The sequence below is a fragment of the Oryctolagus cuniculus genome, chromosome 4, assembly GCF_051225735.1.
Source record: "Oryctolagus cuniculus isolate XC-2025 breed Fujian yellow rabbit chromosome 4, ASM5122573v1, whole genome shotgun sequence".
Taxonomy (NCBI): Eukaryota; Metazoa; Chordata; class Mammalia; order Lagomorpha; family Leporidae; genus Oryctolagus; species Oryctolagus cuniculus.
Window position 1 is genome coordinate 54,552,758 of NC_142870.1, and position 17,600 is coordinate 54,570,357.

General features: G+C 39.7%; 1 protein-coding gene across 21 annotated transcripts in view; it reads left to right on the forward strand.

Annotated features, from left to right (window-relative positions):
• CMSS1 (cms1 ribosomal small subunit homolog) overlaps positions 1–17,600 on the forward strand; it is a 406,733-nt gene that overhangs the window by 366,111 nt on the left and 23,022 nt on the right. For 13 of the 21 annotated variants that reach the window (XM_051859375.3, XM_089331548.1, XM_017347158.4 and 10 more), the window contains 4 exons: positions 3,309–3,368; positions 4,858–4,960; positions 12,232–12,292; positions 12,490–12,577. In XM_051859375.3, coding sequence (XP_051715335.3) covers positions 3,309–3,368; positions 4,858–4,960; positions 12,232–12,292; positions 12,490–12,577 — 312 coding nt within the window. The remainder of the gene's footprint in view (positions 1–3,308; positions 3,369–4,857; positions 4,961–12,231; positions 12,293–12,489; positions 12,578–17,600) is intronic. The other 8 variants (XM_089331553.1, XM_089331546.1, XM_070071983.2 and 5 more) reach the window with 1 other exon arrangement.

Consider the following 17,600-nt stretch of genomic DNA (forward strand, 5'->3'; position numbering starts at 1 on the left):
TCGCTGAGCCCAGATGGCTCCCACAGCAGTTGGAAACCAGTCTCCTCAGCATACCAGTGTGAGAGATGCCTCACTGTGCTGTCACAGGAAGCAAGTGCTATAGCTGACAGTTTTTCAAGTTTTAGCTGAAGTTCAGTGTGGGCTGTGACTCAGTGGTCAATTTTCCCTTCTAATGCTTTGTTAGGGCATACCTTGAATTTAGGAAGGAATTGTGAGTTGATTGGATCACTGCCATTCTGTAACCTCATAGAATATCATAAACCTAGATTCTCTCCAAAAGTAGAGATTCAAAGGTCACAGAAACCTTTAATGAGTCATTTGTATTCCATAATGAGTTTGTGTTATGTGGGGTTTTTTTTTTTTTTTGGGGGGGGGGGTGGTTTAGGACTCAGTAGTACAGTTAAATGAAAATGTGTGGTCGTTAAGTTGGTCTAAGGAAGAAGGTAAGTATGGTGAAATACTGTTATAGCCAAAAAGAACAGGTTTTCATTTTCAGTTAAGATGTGAGGACATGCTGAAACATGAAAAACTAAGGCATCATAGGAAGGCTTAGAAGGCAAGGCCCTGGTCATACTCTGATGAGACCAAGGATAGGGAGAGATGCCATGAGTTAAGTGAACAGGCTCAAGAAAAGGGGTAGACATAGATATAGATACAGATACAGATAGAGAGAGTGGATAAGATCATAAAATATTGTTCCAGTTTAGTTGAGTGTGTAATTTCATTTTGATTTGAGGTTGTTTATGTCTGTAGTGCAGGAACAGTCTTTTCAATTACTATTGTGCACTGTATATTGTTAATATCATACACATGGGCACTTAATTAGAGTTTGAGGCCAGAGTCACCTGGAGCTGATTAGCCTCTGCTCTCTCCTGAGAGCTGCAGTGTGATTTAGAGCAGTGATTCCTGAAAATACCAGTAGGCTCAGCTGCAGCCAAATCACCCAGAAACTGTGTGTGTGTGTTTTTTTTTTTTTTTAAGATTTATTTTATTTATTTGAAAGAGTTAAAGAGAGAGGTAGAGAGAGAGAGAGAGAGGTTTTCCATGCTCTGGTTCACTCCCCAGATGACTGCATCAGCCAGAGCAGAACTGAGCTGATCCGAAGCCAGGAGCCAGAAACTTTTTCTGGGTCTCCCATGCAGGTGCAGGGGCCCAAGGACGTGAGAAAAGAGCTGGATCAGAAATGAAGAAGCCGGGACTTGAACCGGCACCCACGTGTGATGCCGGCATGGTGGGCTGAGGCTTTAACCCACTGTGCCACATTGCTAAACCCCCTCCCCGCCCCTGCCCCCGCCCCCGCCCCTGGCCCCAGAACTTCTGTCAAAGCAGATCCACAAGCCTACTCCCAAGGGATTCCAACTCTATGCATAAGAGAGTTCACCCCAGGAATCTATATTGTTTATAAAGCTATCTAGGTGGGTCTGATCATATCCAAGTTTGGTAAATTGCAATTTGAAAGACCATCAAAGCTTTCACAAGAATCAAAGAGGCAATATTGTTGAAGTGAATTACCCATATAATGTGAATTATCTGATCACAATATGAATTTCATTTAATTTAGAAATAATTTACTACTTAACACTTTGTTATGTTTATGAGCAAACTTTTTACTTACAGAATAAATTATTGTGATACCCTTGATGTTGCTTTTTTATTATTTGTTTTAAATTTTCTTAAATTTTTATCATTACATTTTATTTATAAATATACAACAAATATATATTTATGTAAATATATTTATTTATGTAAATATATTTTATATATTTAGACATTTATATTTTATATAGTTAATTTAAATATATTTATTTAAATATTTTATATATTAAATATTTAAATACACTTATTATTAATATTTAATTTTCATTGTATTTGAAAGAGTAACAGACAGTGATTTTTTATCTGTTGGTTTACTCCCCAAATGTCCATGGCTAAAGCTGGGAGCCTGGAACTCAGTCCAGTCCTGCCACATGGGTGGCAGGAACTTTAATATTTGAACAATACTCTAAGAAGCTGGCATCAGGAGCATAGCTTGGAGTTGAGCCCAAGCACTCCAAAAATGGGATTATGGGCATCTCAAGTGGTGTCTCAACTGCTGCTCCAAATGTCCACCCCCGTGTTGCTTTTTTAATATATCCCAGCTACATAGTTAATACTACATAATCACTAAATCATGACCATATTCATTGGGCAGGACACCTCTTTTCTTTTCTAAATGTGTTATGTAGTCTTTTATCGTGCTATTGTGTTATATTTTAAAAAATTATTCCCATTGTCTCCCAATCCACACTCTATTTTCCTTTCCTGATAGGCGTTCTATTGACATATACTTTTAAGTTTGTATGTATTCCTATAAAATATGTTGTATATGTATATGCATTTTAAAATTTTCCAAGTGATGTGCTGATCATTTTTTCTTCACCTGACACTTCTTCCTAGATATGTCTATATGGCTTTATGCACATGTTCATTACTTCTAAATGCTACATGGTAGCCCAGAGTTTTCATCTGCCTCATATTTTTTTTTAAACAGGTAGAGTTATAGACAGTGAGAGAGAGACAGAGACAGAGACAGAGAGAAAGGTCTTCCTTCCATTGGTTCATTCTCCAAATGGCTGTTACGGCCGGTGCTACACCGATCCATAGAACCCGCATCTGCCTCACATTATTCATTTGTTCAGATATGGACACCTGCAGTGCTTCCCCCTGGTATGACAAATGATGCCAGGAAAATATCCTTGTTTATATACCTTTATAGATCACACAAGGATTTCTTTCCATTATTTACCCAGAAATTAAATCATGGAGTCTTAGGGTACATACATCTTAATATTACTTTGTAGAATAGCTATTACCAATTTACACTGCCACCTACCAGTTCACAAGAGTTCTTACCACCCTACATCCTCAAGAATAGTATTGTACATCTTTACCACTTACCATTGCAATAAGTATATAAGTATTATCTCATCATTGTATTACTTTGCACTTCTGTAATCACTAGTGGGTTTAAGTTTATCTCTATATATTTGTTAGCCACTTCACTTTGCCTATTGCCTATTCCATAGATTTGAAAAATAAAGATGTTTGGTTTGTCCACTGAATCATATAACAGGTTCTATATTTCACTACTCTAAAATGATGGGTAGCTCCACCACTGCTGATATTTTAAATATTAGACAATATTCTAAAATATATATTGAGTTTCCAGTTCACTACCCTATTCAAGGATACTTCATTCATATTTAATTTAGTTTGATTGTGTTTGCGTTTGCAAAAATGCCTACAAAATATATTTCCCATATTTCTAGATTCTTGTTTCCTCAAGGTCAATGATTTGACTCATAGTCTTTCATCATACCTAAAAGAAGGTAAGTAAACTCTGATTTTTTTAAAAGATTTATTAATTTTGAAGCAGTTACACAGAGAGAGGGAGAGGGAGAGGGAGAGAGAGAAAGAGGGAGGGAATCTTCTATCTGCTGGTTCACTCCCCCAGTGGCTGGCACAGGCCAGGCTGAAGCCAGGAGCCTGGAACTCCATCTGGGTCTCCCAAATGGGTGCAGGAGCCCAAAGCAGTTGGGCCATCTTCCACTGCTTTCCCAGACACATTAGCAGGGAGCTGCATCAGAAGTGGAGCAGCTGGGACTCAAACTGACACCCATATGGGATGCTGGCATCACAGGTGGTAGCTTTACCTGCTACTCTACAACACTGGCCCTGTAAACTGATTTTTAAAAAGTATTTCATCAATGTATTATTCCATTAAAAAACAAGGTCTATCTCTTTAATTTAAAAACTGTAAAAGTTTCATTTAAAATCAAAAGTTTCCATTTTAATTTTTTTTTTTTAACGGAAGAGTGTTTTTGGTCCATCTTAATATTGATTCATAATTTAATTAAATTTATTTTTTTTTCTGTGACTTTGAGGATTTGGATTTTGGTGTTGTTTTGTTATAACACATTAGAAATATTCATCTAGGAATCCAGAGAATAGTGCTGTACTCCCAAGACCCCTAATAATTTGCTGTTTGACATGGGACAAGTTACTAAGTACTCCCTGAACTTGATTTTGTTTCTGAATATTAAAGAAGTTGGAGTATGTGATCTGTGTTCCAACTATGAGATTCTGAAATTCACATGTTCAGAATTCACATTGTGGCTTTTGCAAAGTTAATCTAATTAGATTTTTCTAATATATATTGTATATAACCAAGACTAACTAGATTATTCATTTCAGGTGGTAATTTATTTGTGGCCAGCAGTGAAATATTCAAATGTAGAAATTAACACTTTTCTTCCAGACTGTAAACAATTCTGATGACATACAACTTGAGTTCATAAGCTTTTCTCAGCACCTAATTCTGCAACAGTAAATCTAGATAATAATAGAATCAATCTCAATGGATTATGAAACTAACAAGGAAAATGTAAAGTGCTTAGCACAATGTCACTGTTAAATACTTGTTTGCTATTATATGTATGTCAGTTCTACTTTATATTTTATGCTGAATACCCTTTTAAAATTTGACATTGTATAAAAATTATTTTCCTATTGAATTCAAGCATCAAGCAAATTAAAATATTGAAAATGTATTATTCCATATTTTCTTACTTAGATCTAAAACTAGTCACATATAGGTACTTGGCATAGTATACATTTCCTGTTTTAAGTTAATGATATTTCATTTTAATTTTAGTATCTAAAGTAGCCAGAAAATAGAATTATCACTAAATATAATGAACAGAGTTCACTATGTTTTATTTTGTTTAAATACTAACAAAGAAGTAATTGAAGAATACTCACCTTTGAGGGCCCTATTTTGCTATATTTAGAATAATTTTTTGATGGTCTTTTTTTCAGTCTGTCCTAAGTGGGTAAAACTTCGGAAAAACCACAATGAGAAGAAATCCGTCCTAATGCTAATCATCTGCAGCTCTGCCATCCGAGCCCTGGAGCTCATTAGGTTAGAAGCTTCAGTTTTTCGTGTAATGTTTCCTGCATAACTGACACATGTCAAGCTGGTATGTTCTATGTATCAGAGATATAGCAATGAACAAAACAGAACCCCTGGCATCATGGAATTTATGTCCAGTAGAAGAGAGAGGTAATAAACACATACAGAAGATCCTCAGCTTACAAAGGTTCAACTTGTAGGTTTGTTTTGTTTACTTTCTGATGAAGTAAAAGCAATATGCATTCAGTAGGAACTATATTTTGAATTTTGACCAGCCACATGAGATGTTAAATACTTTATTATAAAACCGGCTTTGTGTTAGATGATATTGCATAACTGTTGACTAATGTACAAAAGCATTTCAAAAAGTTTATGGTAAAATGAAATTAAAAGATGATGTGCATCTTCCATGAATTTTTGGAAGATCTCTGTAAGTGTTCTGGACACATTTAAGGTAGGCCATATTGGAAGTCAAGGAGCATCTGTAAATATACATTATAATGTCAGGTATAGTGATAAGATATATAAAGAAAAAAAGCATAGCGAAGGGACGGAAGTAGATGTGGACTTTTTTTTTTTTTCCTAAGATTTATCTATTTATTTGAGAGACAGAGTTACAGAGAGAAGGAGAAACAGAGAAAGTTCTCCTGTCCTCTGGTTCACTTCCCAAGTGGCCACAACAGCCATAGCTGGGCAGTCTGAAACCAGGAGCCAGGAGCTTCTTCTGGATCTGCCACGTGGGTGCAGGGGTCCAAGCATTTGGGCCATCTTCCACTGCCTTCCCAGGCCATTAGCCCAGAGTTGGATCAAAAATGGAGCAACCAGGACATGAATCAGTGCCCATGTGGAATGCTGATGCCACAGGCAGAAGTTAAACCTACTACACCACAGCTCCAGCCCCAGATGGGGACTGTTTTTAAAAAGGTGGTCATAAAAAAAAATCTGAAGAGTAGCCTCAACGAAGGGACAGGGAGAAGAGAATCCCAGCAGAGAGGACGGTAAGCACAGAAGGCTGAGATAAGATGCCCATTTAGAGCAGAGGAGTCACTGCATTTTAAAGGATCACTTTGCCTGCTGTGTGGGGACCATACATTATGGAGAGTGAGGGTAAAAGCAGGGAGACTGTTCTAGCAGCTGCCAGTTAGAAGGAAAAATGGAAGAAAAGATCTGACTTTCAGTAGTAACCCAAGAAGACCGAATACCAAGAAATAAAGTGACCAAACTCTATATAAAGAAAACATCATATAAGGGACACAGAAGATACTGAACCAACAGAAAGGTGTACATATTCTTGAATAGGAAGACTCTGTATGCTTTTTGAACTAGATAAACTAATTCTAAATTCATATGGGGGAGGGGGGAGCACTGTGGTGTAGTAAGCTAAACCTCTGGCTGCAGCACCGGCATCCTATATGGGCTCCGGGTCGTGTCCCAGCTGTTCCTCTTCGCATCTAGCTCTCTGCTTATGGCCTGGGAAAGTAATGGAAGATGGCCTAAGTGTGTGGGCCCTTGCACCTATGTTAGAGATCCAGAGGAAGCTCCTGGCCATTTGGTGAATGAACCAGTGGATGGAAGACCTCTCTCTCTGTCCCTCTCTCTGTCATAACTCTTACCTCTCAAATTAATAAATAAAAATATTTTTAAAAATTCATACAGGAAGATACACAACTAAAACTAGGCAAGGAAATTCTGAAAAAGAATTGTAGGAAAGAATGGGCCATCAAAGAAGGAGGTACATTTCTCTGAAGGGAGGAGAGAACTTCCACTTTGATTGTGGCCTTGTCTAAATAAGATCGGAGTTGGTGAACTCAAGAGGCTTCCATAGCCTTGGCAGCTCATGACGAGAGCCTCAGGTGATTACTGACATCATAAATAAGAGTGTCAATTGTTAAATCAACAATGGGAGTCACTGTGCACTTACTCCCCATGTAGGACCTCTATCCTTAATGTGTTGTACTGTGTGAATTAACGGTAAAACTACTACCCAAACAGTACTCTATACTTTGTGTGTCTGTGTGGGTGCAGTCTGTTGAAATCTTTACTTAGTATACACTAAGTTTATCTTCTGTATATAAAGATAATTGAAAATCTTGATGAAGAATGGGATGTGAGAGGGAGTGGGAGATGGGATGGTTGTGGGTAGGAGGGAGGTTATGGGGGGAAAAGCCACTATAATTCAAAAGTCGTACTTTGGAAATTTATATTTATAAATAAAAGTTGAGACCGGCACCACAGCTCACTAGGCTAATCCTCCACCTGCGGTGCCGGCACCCCGGGTTCTAGTCCCGGTTGGGGTGCCGGATTCTGTCCCGATTGCTCCTTTTCCAGTCCAGCTCTCTGCTGTGGCCCGGGAAGGCAGTGGAGGATGGCCCAAATGTTTGGGCCCTGCACCCACACGGGAGACCAGGAGGAAACACCCGGCTCTTGGCTTTGGATCAGCGCAGCGCGCCAGCCGTGACGGCCATTTTGGGGTGTGAACCAACGGAAGGAAGACCTTTCTCTCTGTCTCTCTCTCTGTCTATAAGTCTCTGTCTGTCTCTCACTGTCTAACTCTGTCTGGCAAAAAAATAAATTAATAAAAAAAATAAAAATTGAAAAAATAAAAGAATTGTAGGAAAGGATACTATCCTCAGATTAAAAGCGTTTGTGTGTATATATATATATGTATATATATACACACTATATATATGTACTCTCTATATATGTATATATGTACACACACATATATATGTATACATACACACACACCAGTATGTAAATATATATAGGCAAGCTCCCTGAGGCAGTCCTCTCTCCTCACCCCCAAATGGGTTACCTGGCCCGATAACATGGAGCAATTAAACCTTCACAGCCTTCCTCCAAGGCAGACACCCTAGGAGAAGCTCCTCTGCCCAGTGCCAGGTGGGCTCTCCAGTCTGATAGCACTGAGTAGTGAAACCTGAAGAGGAACTTTCCCAGTGTACACTCTGCAAGCTCTTTGTACTGGAGGAGAAGGGGGAGGGGGCAGAGAGAAACAACAGAAGAATTAGACCTGCTCCCTTAAAAACCCCAGTTTGAACAAAGACTATGCACTCTGGCCGGCGCCACGGCTCACTAGGCTAATCCTCCACCTTGTGGTGCCGGCACACCGGGTTCTAGTCCCGGTCGGGGCGCCGGATTCTGTCCCGGTTGCCCCTCTTCCAGGCCAGCTCTCTGCTGTGGCCCGGGAGTGCAGTGCAGGATGGCCCAAGTGCTTGGGCCCTGCACCCCACGGGAGACCAGGAGAAGCACCTGGCTCCTGGCTTCGGATCAGCGCAATGCGCCGGCCGCGGCAGCCATTGGAGGGTGAACCAACATCAAAGGAAGACCTTTCTCTCTGTCTCTGTCTCTCTCTCTCACTGTCCACTCTGCCTGTCAAAAAAAAACAAAAATGCACTCTCAGCTCTCAGCTCTCAGCTCTCTGCTGAGCTGCCCATCCAGGTGGCCTGCCAGGTGTATTCTTTCCATTTAACCACATAACCTTGCTTTCCCCCAGTCTGAGTGACTGGACACTCTCTCAGATTCTGTCCCATCCATTCTAACAGATGCCTTATCCCCCAGTAAACCCTGCTACTTTGCTTACCACTGCAAAAAAAAAAAAAAAAAACCAAAAAACAAAACAGCATGCAGTTGGCTCATATATGACAGACCAGATCAGAACAGTGCAACAGAAGTGAAAGTTCATAAATAGACCCAAATACATATGAAAATGTAGCCTATTGTTAAGCTGACAAATCAGAAATAAGGAAAGATGGATTATTCAATAAATGGTATTGGAACAATGGAGTAGCCATCTGGGAAAAAAATGGACTCATAGTTCAATTCTTACACCAAGATAAAATCCAAATGAACAAAAATTATAAATATAAAAATTATGTTTTAAAGTTAATTTGTCAGTGCTTTGCTAAGTACTTTCACATCCCTTTTAATTTACTATATTTATATAGAATAAATAAAAAAGCTCACCCTGGGTTAATGGTAACATTCAGATTTCACAGAAGAGCCCTCAGAGTAGATGAGATTTACTGGAACCAGTTCTTTCTGGGAGCCAGGCTCTGGGTCAGACTTTGACAGGAGACAAAAATAGGCAAATCCAAGTCATTAAGAAAAAGAACTATGAAATAGACTAAGAAGTAAATGTGGACATTTAGCACCAGTTTTCCTAAGTGAACTAATCTAATCATGAATTTAGAGAAGCAGTTGTTAAACTCTAATAGTCCTTCAGACCCTCTTCCCTCACTTAAGCACACCCTTTAAATTGTCTCACATACCCTCCCAATAAAACAAATGTTTCTTTCAACTACTATTTCTGCTCCAGCATGACTGATCTCCCAGCCTCCAACTCCTGGACAGCTACACTTGCTGATCCTGAAGTCAGAGGGGTTCACGTTGACTTCTCACTGCCTTACAAATTACCACCACAGAACCCATTTCAGATTCAAACAGGAATGCCAAAGAGCCTGACCTGGAGGTGGCCTCTTAAAAATAAGTTGTCAAATTGATTTGAGCTTTTACTGTACATAAATTCCTTTCCGAGGGGCATGAAAGCACTGTGTTGTCACACTTCATTTACCAATTCTCAGTATTTTTCTGTGTTCCCAATAATAAGGTGATTTCTGAGCAGACACAAGGAGCCCTATTCATAAAAACTAATGTTTAAGAATTCTAACTTTTGGGAGGCTGGTGTTGTGGCATAGTGGGTAAGGCAGCTTCCTGCAACATCAGCTTCCCACAGGGCCTTGGTTTGTGTCGGGGCTGCTCCACTAAAGATCCAGCTCCCTGCTAATGGCCTGGGAAAGCAGCGGAAGATGGCTCAAGTCCTTGGGCCCCTGCACCCATGTGGGAGACCTGGAAGAAGCCTGTGGTTCCTGGCTTCAGCCTGGCCCAGCCCTTGCCTTTCTGGCCATTTGGGAATGAACGAGTAGATGGAGGATCTCTCTGTCTCTCCTCTTTGTGAACTCTTGACTTTTAAATAAATACTTAAAAAAAAAAGTTTAAAAAGATGTTTAAGGAGATCGAAATGTTGTCTAACCCAATATAATCATCACCCATGGAAAAAGAGTGATAAATAAAAAACAGGTGGTGAAAATAGAAGCAAATAAAAAAATAAAGATCAGAAAATCAGGTGAAGCATACCAACCAAAAGTTGGGTATTTTTTTAATGTTTAAGGATTTAGAAATGCTAATTAACCTGGTTTGGTCATCACCCATTAAATACATATACCAAATTATTACACTGTATCCTAGTGTGTACAACTAAAATAATGTTTACAAATTAATTTTTAGTAAAAAAAATAAAATCAGATGAAACCAGCTAGGAATTGTGCTCAAGATGACTTCCATAAAGCCCTGTTCAGATGCAGAATTAGCCCCAAATACTGTGGGCCTACTCTTCCCAGTAACAGGATAAGCTGAGAAACATTATCAACTACTAGATTCATGGCATTCTCTAAGTTAAAAAAAAAAATCCTCTGAGAAGTATAGCCTTTCACACTGTGACATAGTGGCATCACAGTCAGTGGCATCTATATAAGAAAAATGATGGACAAGGACTGGCATTGTAGTTCTGCTTGTTATACCGGCATCCCATATCAGAGCACCTGTTCAAGTTCCAGCTGTTCCACTTCTAATCCAGTTCCCTTCTAATGTGCCTGGGAGAAAGCAGAAGATGGCCCAAGTGCTTAGGCCCCTGCCACCCATGTGAGAGACCCAGACAGAATTCCTGGCTCCTTATCTTTGGCCTGGCCCAGCCCCAGTCATAACAGTCATTTGGGTAGTGAATGAGCGGATGGAAGATATCTTTTTCCTCCAACCCCACCTCATCACTCTGCCTTCCAGATAAATAAATAAAAACCTGTTTTTAAACAAGTAAAAAAAAATGGACAGATGATATAATACAAAGTGGAAGTATTAAAAGCAGTCCTGTAAGACACCAACCAGTGTGGTCTCAACCCACAGTGCTGATGCTGTGGATCAATGTAGATATAGCAAGATTATTGAATACCTAGAAAATAAATGGACTACTTGTCCTACATCAAAGGCCACCCAGAGGTTAAGTCTACCCTACAAATACTTTGTGCCTAAAGAATTGGAATGAAAATGAGTTGCCTATATTTGCAATTAGTTTACAAGGTGGGCATTTTGAACAGTAGGTAAGATGCTCCTTGGGACATCCACATCCTAAATTTGAATCCTATACTGGATTTGAATCCAGTATAGGGTTCAAAGCCTGGCTTCACTTCCAATTCTAGCTTCTTGCTAATGCATACCTTGATAAGCATCAAATTATGGCCCAAGTAAATAGATCCCTGTCACCCTCATGGGAGACCCCGATGAAGTTCCTGGTTCTTAGCTTCAGCCTGGCCCCAGCCCTAGCTATTAAAGGCACTTGAGGAGTAAACCAGCAGATGGAAAAAATTCCTTCCTTTCCTCCCTCTCCCTCCCTCTCTCTCTCTCTCTCTCTCTGCCTTTCAAATAAAATGAAGATAAATAAATAAAAATTAAAGTCAGGTGACACATAAAAATAATCTTGATTTCTTCCTTCTTTAAAAACCAGAACTGGGCTGAGCTGAGCACTTGTGGTTGACCTGAGCACACACTTCATAGCCCACACTATCTAGTTCCCCCTCAGTTCTCATGGCCACATCCCAGATCAGCTTACTCATTTATGGTACCCTCCTGCCCTAGTAGCTCCAAGTCGGCCAGTCCTTTCCATCAGTGGTTTCCCTTTTCTTTTCCTTCCTCCCTCCATTCAGGCCAAAGCATTTCCACATATAAAATTTTACAGTGACGCTCAGTCTACAAGGTAGGCTCACCCACCAGCTCCTCTTGGCCACCACACACAGACCTTTGTGGATGCCTTTGGGCCCCACAGAGTACAGGCCAACATAACTGTTCTAAGATAGCTCTTGCAACCACATTTTTGTGAGAACTACATAATGAAGTTGGAAGATAAATTCTCTGCCAGGGACCTGAAACAGTTTCTATATTATAAATAATAAAGAGTAGATCCAGGTGTTTCAATGATCAAGGAAGCCTAAGTAAAGTTAACTTTGTATATCTGAGCTAGAAGCCAACACAGATATGAGCCTGAATAAAAGGTAAGCCCACTTTTATATCATAGATGGACTAACCTAAATATCTCAGATATTCTGGGTATGTGCATATATACACATTCCTGGTATAAAGCAAGACATAATACGTAAGTAGTCAGTGTGGCTGGAATGAGTTTTCTTAAGTATCAATCTATTCCTTTTCATTAGGTCAATGACAGCATTCAAAGGAGACAGCAAAGTCATGAAATTATTTGCAAAACACATAAAGGTAAGCAAAGTCTGTGGTTCCTGGTAAGAGATACTGGATTCTTGAGTTTTCCAGTTTTCTATGGAGATGGTCATCTTTGTGCTGAAAGTTGACCCGGAACAAGGGTAGCCCGATTTACTTTCTTGCCCTCCTAACATTGTGATAAAGTGCTCTAAGTTGGCACTTTCTTAATGACTCCTTTTCTGCCTTCTATCTAGGTTCAGGAGCAGATAAAGCTGCTGGAGAAACGTGTAGTGCACTTAGGTGTTGGAACTCCAGGGAGAATTAAAGAACTCGTTAAACAAGGTATGAAAAGAGGGCAGGGACACTCTTTCCCAGAGCTGGGAGCTTCCTTACCACAGTGTAAATCTGGGAAATTATATTTGGGATCTAGAGAACCCAAACTTTTGTGTTAATTCAGGAATTAGGAGCTCAGCCTTCTGACTCAAGCTGGCCAGCAAGTATACAATGTAATAGGGAATAATGACAACACTGGCCAACAGTGCATGTGCCCACCTAAACATTCAAATTCAAGTTGCTGAAAGCATGTTAGTTGGGTCCACACAGCATACCTTCTGGCCACCTGCAGTCTCTTGAATTTGTATAGCTAAATGTGTTGGCCATTTCTCATTCATTTAACTGAATCTTGGCTCCCTAAGACTCCCATTCTGGTTCAGGACTGGTATGTAAAGCATACTGAAATAAAAATATGGTATATATGGATAAAATACAAGAATTCCCTTTTCTTCACATCCTTGCCAACCAACACTTGTTATCTTTTGTCTTTCTCCTAATAGCCAATCTCATAAAACTGAGGTGAAATCTCATTGTGATTTTGATCTATATTTTCCTGATTAGTGATGCTGAGCATTTTTCATGTACCTGCTGGGCATTTTGTGTCTTCTTTTGAGAAATGTCTGTTCAGGTATATTCCCCATTTTTTAATTGGACTTTTCTGTTGAGTTGCTTGAGTTCTTTATATATTCTGGATATTAAGCGCCTTGTCAGATGTTTAGCTTATAAATATTTTCTCCCATTCTGTAGGTTGTCTCCTCAATATGTTGATTATTCATTCATTATATGAGAGCTCTTTAGTTTCATGAAATCTCATTTGTCTATTTTTACTTTCATTTGCTGTGATTTTGGGGCTCTGATTCAGAAAATCCTTGGCTATTCCAATATCCTAAAGTATTTTTCTCTATGTTTTTTTTTTTTTCCTGGTAAACTAGTCTTTTTTTCTTTCTTTTTCTTAAAATTTATGTATTTATTTGAAAGACAGAGTTACAGAGGGGCAGAGGCAGAAAGAGAGGTCTTCCATCCACTGGTTCACTCCCCAGATGGATGCAACAGCTGGAGCTGTACTGATCAGAACCCAGGAGCCAGGAGCTTCTTCCAGGTCTCCCATGTGGGGCAGGAGCCCTAGGACTTGGGCCATCTTCTACTTTACCAGGCAATAGCAGAGAGCTGGATCAGAAGTGGAGCAACCAGGACTCAAACTGGTGCCCATATGGGATACTGGCAATGTAGGTGTCGACTTTTACCTGGTACACCACAGTGCCAGCCCCAACTATGTTTTCTTTTAATTCTCTTAAATTTTCAGATTCTCGCATTTAGGTCTTTAGTCCATTTTGAGCTGATTTTTTTGAGTGGTGAGAAATAGGTATCATTCTTCTGAATGTGGATAACCAATTCTCCAGCACCATGTATTAAAAAGACTATCCTTTTACAAATGCATGTTCTTAGCACCTTTGTCAAAGATCAGTTGGCTATGTGATTTTACTTCTAGGGTCCCTCTTTTGTTCCATTTGTCTATGGACCTGTTTTTATGCTAATACCATGCCAATGACTGTAGTAATATAATATATTTTAAACTGTGGTAATATAATGCATCCTGCTTTGTTCTTTTTGCTCAGGATCACTTTGGCTATTGGGGTCTTCTGTGGTTTCACACAAATTTTAGTAGCACAGTGAAGGAAACAATCAGTATAGTTCTATGAAAAATGTCATTGAGATTTTTGAAGAGATTGCATTGAATATATAAATCACTTTGTGTAATATGCACATTAATGATATTGATTCTTCTAATCCATGAACACAGGATGTCTTTCCATTTCTTTGTATCTTCTTAAATTTTTCATCAATGATTAAAAGTTTTCATTATAGAGATCTTTTACCTCTTTGGTTAAATTCATTCCCCTGTTGGTTTTGTTTTTTTGGTTAGTTTTTTTCCCTCTCAGAAATATTATGCTTTCTTAATTTCCTTTTCTTATGATTCACTATTGATAGAACAATGCTACTGAGTTTTGTACATTGCCTTTTTTATACTGCAGCTTTGCTAAATTTGCTTACTATTTCTAATAGATTTATGGTGAAGTCTTTGGGGTTTTCTATATGTAAGATCATGTCATCTGCAAACAGTGACAGTTTGACTTCCTCCTTTCCAGTTGGGAGGCCCTTGAATTCTGTTATCTGATTGCTCTAAGCATTCCATCCTCTGTTGAATAACAGAAGTAAAAGTGAGAATCCTTGTCTTGTTCCAGATCTTGGAGAGTTAGCCTTCAGCTTTTCCCCATTCAATAAGATGTCAGCTATTCTCTTGTTGTGTTTGGTCATTATTATGCTGAGGTATGTTCCTTCTATACCTAATTTGATCAGAGCTTTTATCATGAAGGAATGTTTGAATGGTATTAAATGCCTTGTCCACATCTACTGAAGTGTTTATATGATTTTTATCCTTCATTCTGTTGATGCGGTATATCACATTTGTTGATTTGTGTATGTTGAACCATCCTTGCATCACTGGGGTGAATCCCACTTGATCATAGTAAATGATCTTAATGTGCTTAATGTTAGATTGAGTTTGTTAGTATTTTGTTGAGGATTTTCACATATGCTCATCAAATATATTGGCCTGTAGCTTTCTTTTTGTGTTGTGTCCTTATCTGGTTTTGGTATCAAGGTAATGTTGTCCTCATAGAAAGAACTTGGACGACTTCCCTCCTCTTCTATATTTTAAATAATTTAAGAAGGATTCACTTTAAGTTTTAAGAGATTTATTTGAAAGGCAGAGTTACAGAGGGGCAAAGGCAGAGAGAGAGGGAGGGAGGGAAGAAGGGAGGGAGGGATCTTCCATTCATCTACTGGTTCACTTCCCAAATGGCCTCAATGGCCAGAGCTGGGCCAATCCAAGGCCAGGAGTCTTGAGCTTCTTCTACATGGGTACAAGGACCCAAGGACTTGCGCCATCTTCTGCTGCTTTCCTAGGCCATAGCAGAGAGTTAGATCAGAAGTGGAGCAGGGACCAACGCTGTGGTGTAACTGGTAAAGCTGCTGCCTGCAAGGTGGAGTTACAGACAGAGGGAGTGACAGAGAGAAAGTTCTTCCATCTGCTGGTTCACTTCCCAAATGGCCACAACAGCTGGAGCCAGGCTGATCCAAAGCCAGGAGCCAGGAGCTTCTTCTGGGTCTCCCACATGGGTTCAGGGGCTCAAGCACTTGGGCCATCCTCCACTGTTTTCCCAGGCCATAACAGAGAGCTGGATCAGAAGAGGAGCAGCCAGGATTTGAACCACAGCCCATATGAGATGCTGGTACCTCAGCCAGAGGCTTAACCTACTATGCCACAGCACCAGCCCTAACTTCTTTCTAAGAACCAGCTCTTCATTTCATTTTTGATCTTGAGTGTATGTTTGTATCTGTGTCATTTATTTGTGATCTGAGTTTTATTATTTTTTTCCTTTACCAATTCTGGATTGATTTGTTCTTGTTTCTCTAATTCTTTGAGATGCAATGAGAAGTTGTTTATTTGAGATCTTTCTGATTTTTTGATGCAGGCAGGCATTGCTATAAACTTCCATCTTTGACCTGCTTTTGCTGTATCCTATAGTTTTGTTATGTTGTTTCCATTTTCATTCATTTCAAGTAATTTTTTTAATTTCCCCCTTGATTTCTTCTTTGACCTACTTGTTCAAGAGTTAGTTGTTTAATTTCCATATATTAGTGTAGTTTACATTTTTCTTAATGTCAATTTCTAATTTTACTGCATTGTGATAGAGCTTTCCCAACACCATTTATTAAAAGACTATGCCTACGGCTAGCGCCATGATGTAGTGATTAGAACTGCCGCCTACAATGCTGGCATCCTATATGGGCAGTGGTTTGAGTCCTGGATACTCTGCTTCTGGTCCAGCTCCTACTAATGTCCCTAGGAAAGTAGTAGAGGATGGCCCAAATGCTTGGGCCCCCACATCCATGTGGGAGACATGAATGAATGGAGTTCCTGGCTTGTGGCTGTGACCTGGCCTAACCCTGTCCATTGCACCCATTTGAGGAGTAAACCAGCAGATGGGAGATTTCTCTATTTCTTTTTCTCTGCCTCTCTCTTTGTCTTTCTCTGCCTCTCTGTCTCTCTAGTGACCTGTCAAATAGATAAATGAATTATTTAAAAAAATCAAAACAACTATCCTCTTCCCAATGCCTGTTCTTAGGCTTCTTTGTCAAAGGTGTCATATTATTTCTAGACTTTTACTCTTGTAGAGACTTGTTTTGTAAACTACTATATAATATATCCCATGTGCTATTGAGAAGACTATGAATTTTATAACTGTTAGATGGAAAGTTCTATACATCTCTATTAGGTCCAGTTGATCTATAGTGCAGTTTAGCTCTCCTGTTTCTTTTTTGTTTCATAATTGTTTTTTTGTTTTTTTTAAGTTTATTAAAGTTATACAAGTTTCATGTATTTCATATATACAAATTTAGGAACATAGTGATGCGTAACTGCCCTGTAGTATGTAGAAATGTGGTATTGTAATGCCTCTGGCTTGTTATATAAGATTGCTTTAGCTAGTTAGGGGTCTCTGGTATTTCCATATGAATTTTTTGTTGACAGGCAGGGTGGACAGTGATAGAGAGAGAGAGATAGAGAGAAAGGTCTTCCTTTTTTCCATTGGTTCACCCCCCAATGGTTGCTGCGGCTGGCGCACCACGCTGATCCGAAGCCGGGAGCCAGGTGCTTCTCCTGGTCTCTCATGCAGGTGCAGGGCCCAAGGACTTGGACCATCTTCCACTGCACTCCCGGGCCACAGCAGAGAGCTAGACTGGAAGAGGAGCGACCGGGACAGAATCCAGCGCCCCGACCGGGACTAGAACCCAGGGTGCCGGCGCTGCAGGTGGAGGATTAGCCTATTGAGCTGCGGCACCAGCCCATATGAATTTTTTTTAAGATTTATTTATTTGAAAGTCATAGATACACAGAGAGAAGCAGAGGATGAGAGAGAAATATGTTCCATTCGCTGGTTCATTCCTCATTTGGCCACAATGGCTGAGC